The sequence below is a fragment of the Elephas maximus genome, chromosome 10, assembly GCF_024166365.1.
Source record: "Elephas maximus indicus isolate mEleMax1 chromosome 10, mEleMax1 primary haplotype, whole genome shotgun sequence".
Taxonomy (NCBI): domain Eukaryota; kingdom Metazoa; phylum Chordata; class Mammalia; order Proboscidea; family Elephantidae; genus Elephas; species Elephas maximus.
In genome coordinates, this window is record NC_064828.1 from 15,837,024 (window position 1) to 15,849,144 (window position 12,121).

General features: G+C 39.9%; 1 protein-coding gene across 3 annotated transcripts in view; it reads right to left on the bottom strand.

The window, feature by feature from the left end:
- Positions 1-3,458: 3,458 nt before the first annotated feature.
- Positions 3,459-12,121, bottom strand: part of BUB1B (BUB1 mitotic checkpoint serine/threonine kinase B) — a 48,732-nt gene continuing 40,069 nt past the window's right edge. For all 3 annotated transcript variants that reach the window (XM_049898748.1, XM_049898747.1, XM_049898745.1), the window contains 5 exons: positions 10,059-10,208; positions 9,107-9,249; positions 6,417-6,588; positions 5,358-5,464; positions 3,459-3,983 (listed from right to left, as the gene is read on the bottom strand). In XM_049898748.1, the coding sequence (XP_049754705.1) occupies positions 3,752-3,983; positions 5,358-5,464; positions 6,417-6,588; positions 9,107-9,249; positions 10,059-10,208 (804 nt within the window). In that variant the 3' untranslated portion in view covers positions 3,459-3,751. The remainder of the gene's footprint in view (positions 3,984-5,357; positions 5,465-6,416; positions 6,589-9,106; positions 9,250-10,058; positions 10,209-12,121) is intronic.

Here is a 12,121-nt window from a genome sequence, read left to right on the forward strand (position 1 = left end):
GCACTTAACCACTATGCCACCAGGGTCTCCTAAATTTAGTAAGCATTGCCAAATAGCCTTATAATAATGCACCAATTTGCACTCCAACTGACAATATATTAGAGTGCATTTCCCTCAGTCTGACAAACATAATCCTCAACCATGTACTATGTGGATGCTGAATTCTGGTTTCTTGTGCATTTTATTTAGTTAGAAATAAGCCTAAATGTCTTTTCATGTATACTGGCTGTTAAAAGGTTTGCTTTAGTGGATCGCTCCTGTCCGTTGTCTATTTGTGTTGATTTTCGATTTTCTTTATTTTTAAGACCTCTTTATACTTTAGGTAAAATAAGCTTTTATCATGTTTTATTCACTTAGGCACTACTTTAGGCACTGGGGTTAGAACAGTAAACAAAGTAAATCCCTGCCTTCAAGGAGCTCAAATTCTAGTCGTGGGATACAGAAAAAAATACACAGTAAAACCTGGGAAAGCTGGAACATGTGTAAGGTGGAAACCTGCCAGAGAAGGAAAACAAACCTTTTCACTAACAGAGTGACAGAAAAGTGGTAAGACTGCACCTTGTCAAAGGCAGAAGACTTGTAAGACTCAGAAAAACAAGGCAGTCCAGTCGAGTTCCGACTGTGACACGTGCTGTAAAAAGTAAGACAGGGAGGAGGGGACAGAAAGCAACAGCAGTGTTTGTGTGCGCGCGCGCGCGTGTGTGTGTAGGATGCTCTTCTGTACAAAATGGTCTGGGAAGGTCTCTCAGAGAACATGGAGATCTGAGAAGATATACCTCAAGGAAATAAGGGAGGAAGCCTTGTAAAGATCTGGAAAAGAACACTCCAAACGAATGGCAAGTAAAAAGGCCAGAAAGAGGGAAGCCAGTTGGCACACTTGAGGAATGAGGGGGGTGGGCTGGAGTGGAATGACCAAGAGAAGAGCAGTCAGGGAAGAGGTCAGTACTCTAATGGGGTCAGGTCTCGTGGGGGATTGTAGGCCATAGTAAAGGAGCCCTGACGATGCATTGGTTAAGCACTAAGCTGCTAAACACAAGGTTGGTGGTTTGGACCCACCCAGTGGCTATGGGGGAGAAAAGACCTGGCAACCTGCTCTTGCAAAGATTATAGCTTAGATAGCCCTACGGGGCAGTTCTACTCTGCCGCATGGGGTTGCGAGGAGCTGACATCAACTCAAAAGCACCTAACCACACCAGGCTGTGGTAAGGCCTTGGGTTTTGTGCCATCTGAGATGGGAGCCACCAGAGGGTTCTGATGCGAAGTCTAGAGGCAGGTGGGGAAGCAGAGCAGTTATGAGACCTTGAGACAGTGCAGGTGTAAGGTGGTGCAAATACTTGTTGCAAGTCATTTTTTTCTCCTTTGACTTTATGGCTGTGCAGTTTATTCACTGTACAAGGGCACGAGGCTTAGTAACAAGTAGGGGCTGAAATCCAGTCAAGCTATGGTACACTGGTTGAGGTGCTGAATCCACCAGGAAAGGGCCTTTTTCTAATCTGCACAAAGGCACAGTATGAACCAGCGCTGGCATTGGAGATAAGAGTTTAAGCTCTAATCAGATGTTTCAATACCAGGTATTGAGTAATCCATCTTTTCTCATACTGATTTGAAATGACACCTTTATCCTATTAAATATTCATAGCTTCTTGCATCTTTGGTGGAATCAAAGACCCCATATTAAGGTAGGAGTTTGCTATATTAAAAAAAAAAAAAAGCACTCAGACTTCACTAGGAAGTCTAAATTTAAGGTGCCGGATTGGAAGAAAACTTTGGCACGTTAGAAAAAATTAGCGCAGCTGGGGAAGAAATTCCTCATTTTCAGGTACAACAGAAAAGAAGCACTTCTTTGCTTAAAGACATCAATGAGTTGTTATGCTAACCCTCTGAAAGGCTTTCTTATCTTGAAGTTACAGCACAACCAAAGTCTAAAGTCCTATTGCTATGGGAAAACCTTTTCACTTCTAGATTTGGCATTGGTTGGGGCACTTGACTTCCGTGGAAGATTTCTTACACGACTGTCACGGGAGATGGAAGGCGCTGACAGCGGTGTAGGATTAGAGGGTTCACAAACTTTGTGAACGGGGGGTGCGCTATACATCCCATGGTCTGTATTCAGGCTTCTGGTTTTCTGCTTAGGCAAAGGGAAAACCTAAGACATCACAGGTCCTAAGTAGTCAGGTATTGTTTTCTCCTCTCTACAAAAAAGAAAGCGTGAGGGTGGGGGTGGGGTGGGTGGAGGGAGGCGTGGCACAACAAGGGCAGGTCCTCCAACAAGGCAGCTTCCTCAGGTCCCCCTTCCCTCAGAGCCTGCTTCCAGAAACAAAGCTTTATCCGTGTAGGAGGAGCTTGTCAGCCTGGCTATCAAAAGCAAGACACTGAAGAATTCACTAGATGGTAGCTAAATCTGTGTTACAGAGTCTAGATTTACTGCCCAGCCTCAGAGTAATGACTCCATCTGTCAAGCAGTGGACTGAGAAACAAGGTGAGCACGGAGGCAGGAGGGCTTGGTTACACCGAAGACACAGATACATGGCTTTACGTTATCAACATAAGAAGCAATGGTAAGAATGTGATAAGAGCCGTATTTTGGTTAAGAGCAAAATGTCTAAGCTGATCTATCTTTCAGATCTAAGTGATGCTTCAGTGCTTCAACTACATATGCTTAAATATTTTTAGTTGAGATATACTTAGATTTTGCTTTCCAGCAATCTTAGAGCAGTAACAGTGATGACTACAGAAGAAAAAAAAAATCAGGCACCAGCATGGAGGCATGTTAGATAATTTCGCCAAGGGCTATCCATTGCCTTTTTCTACCAGTTTTCTTCCCTATCTCTGAGAGACCAGGTACAATTCATGCTTCCAACATTTGGGTGTCCGATACCTCACCTAGACCTGTTCGCTTCCAAATTATTCCATGCTTCAAAGCCTCCTCTTCCAAATAACAAAACCCTCATCTATTCCTACGTTGACCCTTGTCCACTCCACACCGTTCTGCACGTAACAGAAAGGCTGCTGAACTCTGTACAAAACCTCTTCATTCCCTTTCTAACAACCACATTCCTCATCAAGATGCTCAGTACCAGCAGTACCAGCAGATTACATAACAGACCAAGGGGCTTGGTGGATAAAAGTAAAAACATTAAAACATGAGCCACGTGAACAACTTGCCACTTGAAACTTAAGAAAATGTGGCCTTGTGTAAACCATTTTACCTACTTTTTAATCCAGACCACTTTCTGGAAGGTCAGGAACAGCTAAAGGGATGGTTACCTATTCTGTCTTGTTATGATCCTATCATACCATCTCTGAGCCTGGGATATATAAATTTCTACAGATAAAATACCTTCTTTGTCTGCAGAATCAAGCCACTTATTATCTTAGTTTACAAAAAGTAGATGAAATGTTGAAACACAAATTTAACAAATACTATTTTATTATTTACAAAATACATGGTGATCACATGGGTTTATATCACAAGTTACAAGAGGAAAAAGTACAGAGACAAATGGAGTCAAATGTGTTAAATGAAAAGGTACTCATTCAGGTGGAGTCCATTAAAATAAAACAGTTATTTGCTACAAAGTTAGACCTGGCCAAGAGTAGGTATGCTGCTATGTAAAAAAAAAAAAAAAGCCAGTTACTTAGAAACATACCTATACCAAAAAGTAGAAAAGTGTTGGCAGTGTATCTAAATGTGTCCTATATTAAATGACAGCATACAGACATTTGGTGTTCCATGACACAGCCATGCACTTTAGGCAGGAACCTGGGAAAGACTTGCCGGCCTATCTTGCTGGAAGAACTGAGCTCCAGGACTGATTAACTTCCCTACCTTCCACAGGGCTTTGTTCAGGTGACTCTGAAATGTGGTGTCAAACACCCCATTCATTTCTGCTGCAAGTTCCCTTAGAACAGACACTGTGGACTCATCACTGGCATTCAGAATCCGCACAAAGAATTTATTCCACAATTCACCATCTTTTAGCCTAAAAACATATGAAACCATTTCCGTCAAGATCAGGCATATCAAAGTTAGAATTCTCTTTGTGTTTAACTCAGTGGAACATTTATGCACCAAGATGATTTATATTAATTCCAAGAATGCTGGGGTTAGATACCGTTGAATCAGTCCTTTGAAAGCCCAGTGAGGGACTACAGAAAAGACTACCATGGTGGGAAACGTCATCACACAAGGCATGTAAAGGGAAGGCAAGTCTCTCATCTGACCCTATACATCGTCTGGGTACTCAAGTGGAGCCCTTCTCTAGCACTTCTCTTCCACAAACAGAAAAAAACTAAACTTTGTCTCCTCTAACTTTCCTAGAGCCTGGGCCATTAAAAAAATACAGTCCTCCCCTGCCCCTGACCTGTGGTTTATCATCTTCACCATCTCCTGAGATTTGTAAGCTTGAGTGAAGTAACTACTGCTGCAATCTATGATAGTTGTACCTTTATTATTATTATTTTTAATCAGAGAAACTTCTGTTAATATATAAGATAGGACTGTTGAACAGGAAACCCCAACTAACCCCACCTATTTCTACTTGTGTTATCTGGACCCACCAACTGGAGATACCTCAGTCAATCATACGTGTCTTGCATTATATTTCAAGCCTATTTTAAAGTACATGAAAGAGACAAATAAGACTGGCCAAACTGCTGTGGCAGGGGGATGGGGGGGGAGGGCAGAAGAGAATGGGTATTAAAATCTTCAACACTGATTTTTTTTGGACCAAAGACTGTATCAGTAAGTGATACATTGGTAAGCTTATGTCAGGAGGTTATATTAGCTAAAGTGGAACGTGATTATTTAATAACTTTTATGAGCAAGCTTGAGGGAGTACTATGGTTCTGAGACCAAGCAGCTCTTATTAAGAGATCATTTACTTCTTCACCAAGGAGATGCTGTTCTCTGATTTGGTTCTACACACTCATTAAGTAAATAATAGCCTAAAATTAATGTACAATTAAAAAATTTAATTCCCTTCAAGAGATGCTTTTTAACTTGTGGTAACAACAGCTACTAAAAAGGGGTTTACACTAATACCAATTGGTTAGAAAATTATTCTCACAAGATGCTCCTATCAACACTCCTAAAGTGCTGCACTATGGCTGTGGTCTGTGATACGCCTCTGTCCACAACCATGTCCCAAAGTTTGAATAGTTTGAGTCTTTATTTTTAATTAGCAATTCTTTACTCTGAACTAGGTGTTTCACTAATACTCTAAAAAAACTGATTGAGATTACTGAAATCACGGCAGTGGATTAAGAAAATTAAAGCTGCCAAAGCAGAGGAGGCATCTAAGAGAAAACAGGGAATGATTTGGACAGGCAAGGACCCTGAAGTCACCAATACTTACTCAGAAACACTCTGGCTAAGTTTCCACAGGGACCCATCCCAGAAGACCTGTAGGTGGTCCTTGAACAACAGTAAATGTGCTAAATCTGCTAGACCAAACAGGTCTACCTGAAATCACAAAACGCACTGTCAGCTAGAATAATTCTCTGCTATTATCAGGTCAGCCTAGCTACGCAGGAAGTCTACTTTATGCCATCGTTTGAGTGGACTGTTCCTTACCCTTACAGTAAAGGGAGAAGCTCCCCAAAGAAGTGACCAACAGAGACAAAAGATGACAAAAATATCTGGACTCCCAAATTCAAATTTATAGATCTCCTGAATTTCCATGGACTCCAGTGATCTAAATGTGGTCCACAGGACTAGTTGAGGTTCACGCTACATGATCGGTCAGCAAATGTCATATCCAGAGCTGAGTCGGAAGGGATTTTTGCATATAATACCACTGTATAAAACACTTTACATTTGTTCTACCCCTAAACCTGTTGCTGTCGATTGATTCTGATGCATAGTGACTGTATAGGACAGAGTAGAACTGCCCTATAGGGTTTCCCAGGCTGTAATCTTTACAGAAGCAGACTGCCAGGTCTTTCCTCCCATGGAGCAGCTGGTGGGTTCAAACCACTGACCTTTCAGTTAGCAGCCAAGCACTTAACCACTGTGCCACCAGGCCTCCTTCATGTGTCCTACAGTTCTTTTTATATACATTCTTTCATTTAACCCTCACACAAATTCTAATGGACATGAAGCAGAAATTGTTATCCTTATTTTACAGAGAGGATCACACAAAATGATTTATAAAAGGATCACATGGACGAGAGTGGCAGAAATGGGCCTGGCACATAGGTTACTGAGTTCGCCATCTGTTTGCACGTGTATGTGTGTATTCTTTAGTGGTGTGTCAGAAAAATGGCACATATTGCCTGACTTGGTGATATGTGAAAACTAGGTCATCTATTCCCGGCGAGACAATACCAGTAAACACTAGCTTTCTTAGCTTATGTAGATAAGAAAGACCTTAAGAAACCCTCTCCATATTTGCCCAGGCTTGTTTTACACTCACCTGGTAGGGAGAAGAACAGTTAGCCAGGATCTTTTGTCCTTCCAGGATCTGTACAGTCCGAAAGCCGCTGAGGGTAAAAACGTCCTCCTGCGCCCTAAGGTCCACACTGTAGGAAAAGTCCACTATCTTCAAAGCTTGATTCTCCTTATTAAAATCATAGGGATCATGGATCCTGAGCCCAGATTTAAGAGAAAGAGAAAATAAAAATAGGCCATGAAAAGCAGCTGCATAGCTCGTCTTCAAAAAAAAAAAAAAAAGGTACTGCAGGTATGTCTTAGCTGTGCCAACAGCTCCCTCCAGTGGTTACTTGTGAAAATGCACCTGTAAGAGCAGTAGCAGTGCCCACCCACGCGGTAATATCAAGATTAGTTGGGTGATGGCAAGTATACCTAATCCACAGTGCAGGGCTACCACAGAACATTCATCGAGCCCCCATATTATACAAAGTAAGAACTGGAAGTAGGGTGCAGGACTCTGCCTTGTACTACACGTATATTAACACAGAGTAACAATGACATATGTTGATGAGAATTCTAATAGAGAAAATGAGGCTTTTACAAGCGTGATAGCCTTCTTCTTTACTATTATAGGTTAGGTTTGCCAAGAATCATTTAAAGTCTTTCCAAAATTTAATTGAAAATAAACGAGGCTATCTTTTGGTAAAGTGTCACTTTCATTGTAAAATTACATGTATTAAAAAAAAAATTTTTTTTAAGGTAATGTCATATGTTATTCTTAAATTATCTGTAATCCCAACCTTTATTTCTTAAAAAAAAAAAAAGCTTGATAACACTAAGTTCATTACCAATTAATTATATTTTTCTTGGGTTTATCTCTTCCATGCAACAACGCTCGTCCTTAGTAGGAGTTATTTATCTGGGAGAATGGAACACAGAACACAGGAGCTACTTACCTGAGAGAAAAGAACGGGTTGTCTCCATGTGCCCCCTTTTCGCTCTACTTTTGTTGATTAGTTCTCTCAAACTCCTGAGGCAAGCCTACATCCCTGAACATAGACTCTGACTAAGCCAACCACAAGCCTCTACAGCACAGAATAATCTATTTTACTTTAAAATTGACAACTGCTCCCATTTTCCTTGGCACAGGAGCTAACTTTTTTTTTTTATTGGCTCCCATAAAATCTCCAAATATTTTGAAAATTTGCGAGAGGTAGGAAAAAATGTTTCTTAGGTTAATTAAAAAAACTTGGAAAGTCTCCAAGCCCTCTAGTTGGCCACGAAGTCACTATTACAGTGGGCAAGGCATTCCGCTTTTTTGGTCTTAATTTCCTCACAAATGATACGTAGAAATTGAACTAAATGATTTTAAAAGGCTGTTAATTTCTTGTGAATCTGTATGAAATTTCCTATGAAGCCTGGTAAGTACTGGCAAAGTAAAAGACATGGCCCTGTAAACACTATGTACTTTCCTAGTGTCCCCTCGTGGCTGAGAGAGATCTGAGCAAAGTGCAAATGCCAATCCTAAAAAGGCTCAGAAAATCCCTTTGCTTACAATTTGAGAACTCTAGCACTACCTTCTGAACGTTCAGCATTGTAAAAGAGGGTGAAAAGAAAAACTATACCAGAGGGTGTCACACTTGGAAACACACGGGGAGATTTTTGGTGGTTACAGTTGCTGGGGGCATGTTACTTGCGTTTAATAGAAGTGGGGAGGGGGAAGAGGCTAGGGATCTAAAACTCTGCGATGCCTGGAACAGACCTATACAAAGACTGCCTCATCCAAATACCTGTAAGTGTCCAGGATGAGAAATGCTGCTACAGATGCCTGGGGAAACTTTTAGGCCTCTGCGATCCAAGGAAAAAAGGTGGGATTCTCTGTTTAGGTTATAAATGCAGATATACATTGAGGGTTCTCTAAATTATATGCAACTATAATTCAGAGCCTAATTCCATCTTCCCTTACAGATTAAGTAGTCAGGAGAAACATAGAGTTATTCTAGCTATTAGTGTATGTTAACGACTTCAGGGAAAAATTTAACTGTTTACCCAAGACACAAAGCATCTTCAAACCAGTCTGCTTTACTCAAATACCATGAGACCAGTGATCACAACAAAGGTGTGCTGGTCCTCTAGTCCTTTTCACAAAACCAAAATCTTGGACCACCTTCACCTTATACATTCCTCTACATTTTGTGTAATCTCTCAGTTCTTAATATTTTGGCTTCATTTTTTTACTTCCTGCTCAGTGCTCATCTCTTGAACCTGATGGCCAAAATAGGTTGAATTTTTTGGCATAGTTTGCATTTGTACTCTGGTTTTACCCACTTCTCTTGGCAACTACGTCACGTTGGCCTGCCCCAAGCTTTGGTCTATGAAATTGAATGGTGCCTCAGTTTTGCTAGCACCCTTGCTGGATACACAGTGGACCCACTCAAAGGACTAGACGATCTACTCACAGTCTTCAAAGAAATCTGTGCCTCTTCTTAGCAGGATCGTCCCAATAGTCATGGTTAATTCTTTTATCTGAATTAATGTGTTTCCTCAATGTATTTTTTTCTTTGAATTCTTTTAAATTATTCCCAATCATTATTAACTGTTAGATAGAGCAAATATTCTCTTAACATAATGTGATCATCAATATGGCATTTCTCAAATGGCATACTAAAAATTGTGACTCTCCAAGTTTTGGGAGAAAGCTCACAGAATTATAAGAGAATAAAAAGGACCAACCTGTTCCTAAGAATCAGACTCCTTGGACTCAAGTCACCATGGACTATTTCTGCCTTGTGTAGCTTTGCCACTATTGTCAAAAGGTCATAAATAATCAACACTGTTATTTCATGGGTAATCAGTTCACTGTGCTGGAGAAGATCCTGGAAATAGAAGGATAGAAAACTCACTATTTCTGAAGTTGGGCAGAAGGCACACTAGTATATGTTTTGTTGCTATTTTTAAAACTGTTCATATAAACTATATACACTCTTTTAGTATGGATGTTTCACTTGAAAAAGTAAAGAAGACAAAACAAAAACTTCTGTGCCTGTTCTCTATTATAGGCAACATCGTGATTACCTGATGTTTTTTACTCTCTACTAGAAGGTATGCTCCTTGTAGGCTGGGTCTATGTCCCAGTTTTAATAATACTACGATCCCCCATATGATTTTTTGCAAGAACTAAATGAGACAGTGGATGAAGAGCACCCAAGCAATGGGTCTGACCCATAATAGATGCTCTAGCAACTCATTTCGGCCATTTTAGAAAATTCACATCACTATCAAAATCAACAGCAAAACCTTTTTAAGAACATAGCAAAGAATAAAATTGTGTCTAGATTTTAAAACTAAGCCAGTGTGGGCGGCACAGATAAAACAAGAGTGGCCGTGACCTGATGATCTTCATAGTTAGGTGGCTGGTTCATGAGAGCTCCTTGCATACTACTCTCCACTTCTATAAATGTTTAAAAATTGACATGACAGGAAGTAAACAAACAAACAAACTCAGAAAGGCCCTTGGTTAAAATAATTTGGGAAAAGAAAATGGTCAAAGCTTTTAATTTACAGCTTAACTGGTCTATTTCTAGAAGACTGATGGAAATTTTCCAATAAATTCCTTTGCTAATTTACAGCACAAATCTCTCTATTTGAGGACTTTAAATGATAAGTTTTTAGTATTATTGCAAACCTGAAGGGTGAAGCAGTTTATATATTGGTGCCAAACAATACAGCCATCTTGGTATTGATAACAGCTGCACAAATGATCACACTCCTCATTTAAACGTTCCTTTAACTTGAGGTTGATGTAAAAGTCCCATGGGACAGGTTGAGAAGATACCTGTAAGATGTTATATTTTAAAAATAAGAGTAATTAGAATCTGTGCTTATGTTTAAAAGACTGAAGACACATTTCCTCCAGCCCTACTGATACTCCAACAGAAATAATAGTAACGGAATGTTTTAAAAGGTAAACATTATAATTAAGAAGAGGATACAACAGCAACAAAATTCTGGAAGCTGTAAACAGAATAACAAGAGATAATAATCTACTTAGAAGACCCAAGGGAAGCTGATTCTAGCAATGGAGAAAGGTCATTTCCCTATAGTATACAGTATATGATCGGCAGCACCAATGACCTCTGGAAGTAAGGATGAGGCATGGCTGTACATTGTTTCAGGGGGCATTAGACTCCAGATTCCCGCTCCTGCCCTTTGTAGCCCAGCCCAGCAACTGCCTCTCTCCTGCTCCAGAAGACCAGAACTTTACTCCTGAGAGTATAAAACAGAGGGGCTCTAGACTAGAAGATGCCAACGACGTGGCACTGAGGTAAAATACTATATGGAAAAGATGAGAAAATTTATATATCAAACAGTAATATGCAACACCCTGCCCCCAGCCCTGCCCTAGACTAATTTCCCCACTTAGCTTTCGGTAAGCTAGCAGCCACCAGACTTATATGCTCCTAGCAGGAAATTATAAGTCTTCTGACTAAAGACTGCCCAAGGTAGAGGGTGGGAGCTCCAACAAAATGTCCAAGTGAGACCGTCTTACAGGAAGGTCCACAGCTATCAAGGCCTACTCATACACACAGAGTTTTTAATTAGTTCCTAGTGTCCCACCCCTAAATATGAGTGAACAGTCAAAGACTCAAAGAAAGCCTCTAATATGAAAGATCAAAGCAGACAAAAACAACTAGGAGGAAATAGACGATGCAGGGAAAAAGAATTTTTAAATTGTCATTAATATCCTCAGAGAGATAAACAACATTCCATCTTTGAAATGAGTAACAGAATGCTATAAAGAACATTCTGAGAAGAAAGCGTTCTTGCAAATTAAATACATGATGAGGGAAATGAAAAACACAGAAGAAAGACTGAAAATAAAGTTGAGAAAACATTCTAGAAAATACAGCAAAAAGACAAAGAGCTGGAGAATAGGAGAAAAAAGGTAAGAATTTTAGAGATCTGTCCAGGAGACCCTACATCCTAATAAAAGGAATTCTAGAATGAGAGAAAACAGAAAATTAAAGAGAAGCAATAATTTTTTTTTTTAAAGAAAATCTCTCAGAACTAAAGGAGCTTCCAGACTGAAATGGCCAATGACTGCCTAGCACATGGATGTTCAACAGCCTCATACCTAGGCATGTAATTGTGAAATTTCAATAAACACTGGTGACAAAGATAAAATCCTACAAGGACTCAGAGAGAAGGGAAAATAGTTTCACATAAAGGTTTGAGAGTCAGAAAGGCCGAAGACGTAAAAGCATCATCAGACAACAGAGCTTCTCTTCAAAGTTCTGAGAAAAAAATAGTTTTAAACCTCGAATTCTATTTCCAGCAAACTATCAATCAAGTAAGAATGTAGAATAAGGAATTTTCTCACATGAAAGGCCTGGGATTAAACCAAAAAAGAAAAAATGGAATCCAGGAAACCACGCATCCAATATAAGAAAGAGTTAAAGCGAATCCCTCGGATAAGGGAGAAAGGGAATTTCGATGTGACACTGTGAGTGTGTCAATCCTAGAGAATAACTTTTCCAGACTGGGGCAGACCAGAAAACAAAAAGATAAAACTGACAGAATACTTAACATGTATGAACATATTGAGAACTTTACACAGTAGCCTTTTTGATATCTGATCCTGGCCTATAACACTGACTTCCCTATAAGGCAGTTTAGAGACTACTAGAAGGATCTGAGAGTTCCCTAGAGCCAGAGTTACAGCTTAAAAAAATCAGTTGCCATCAGCCA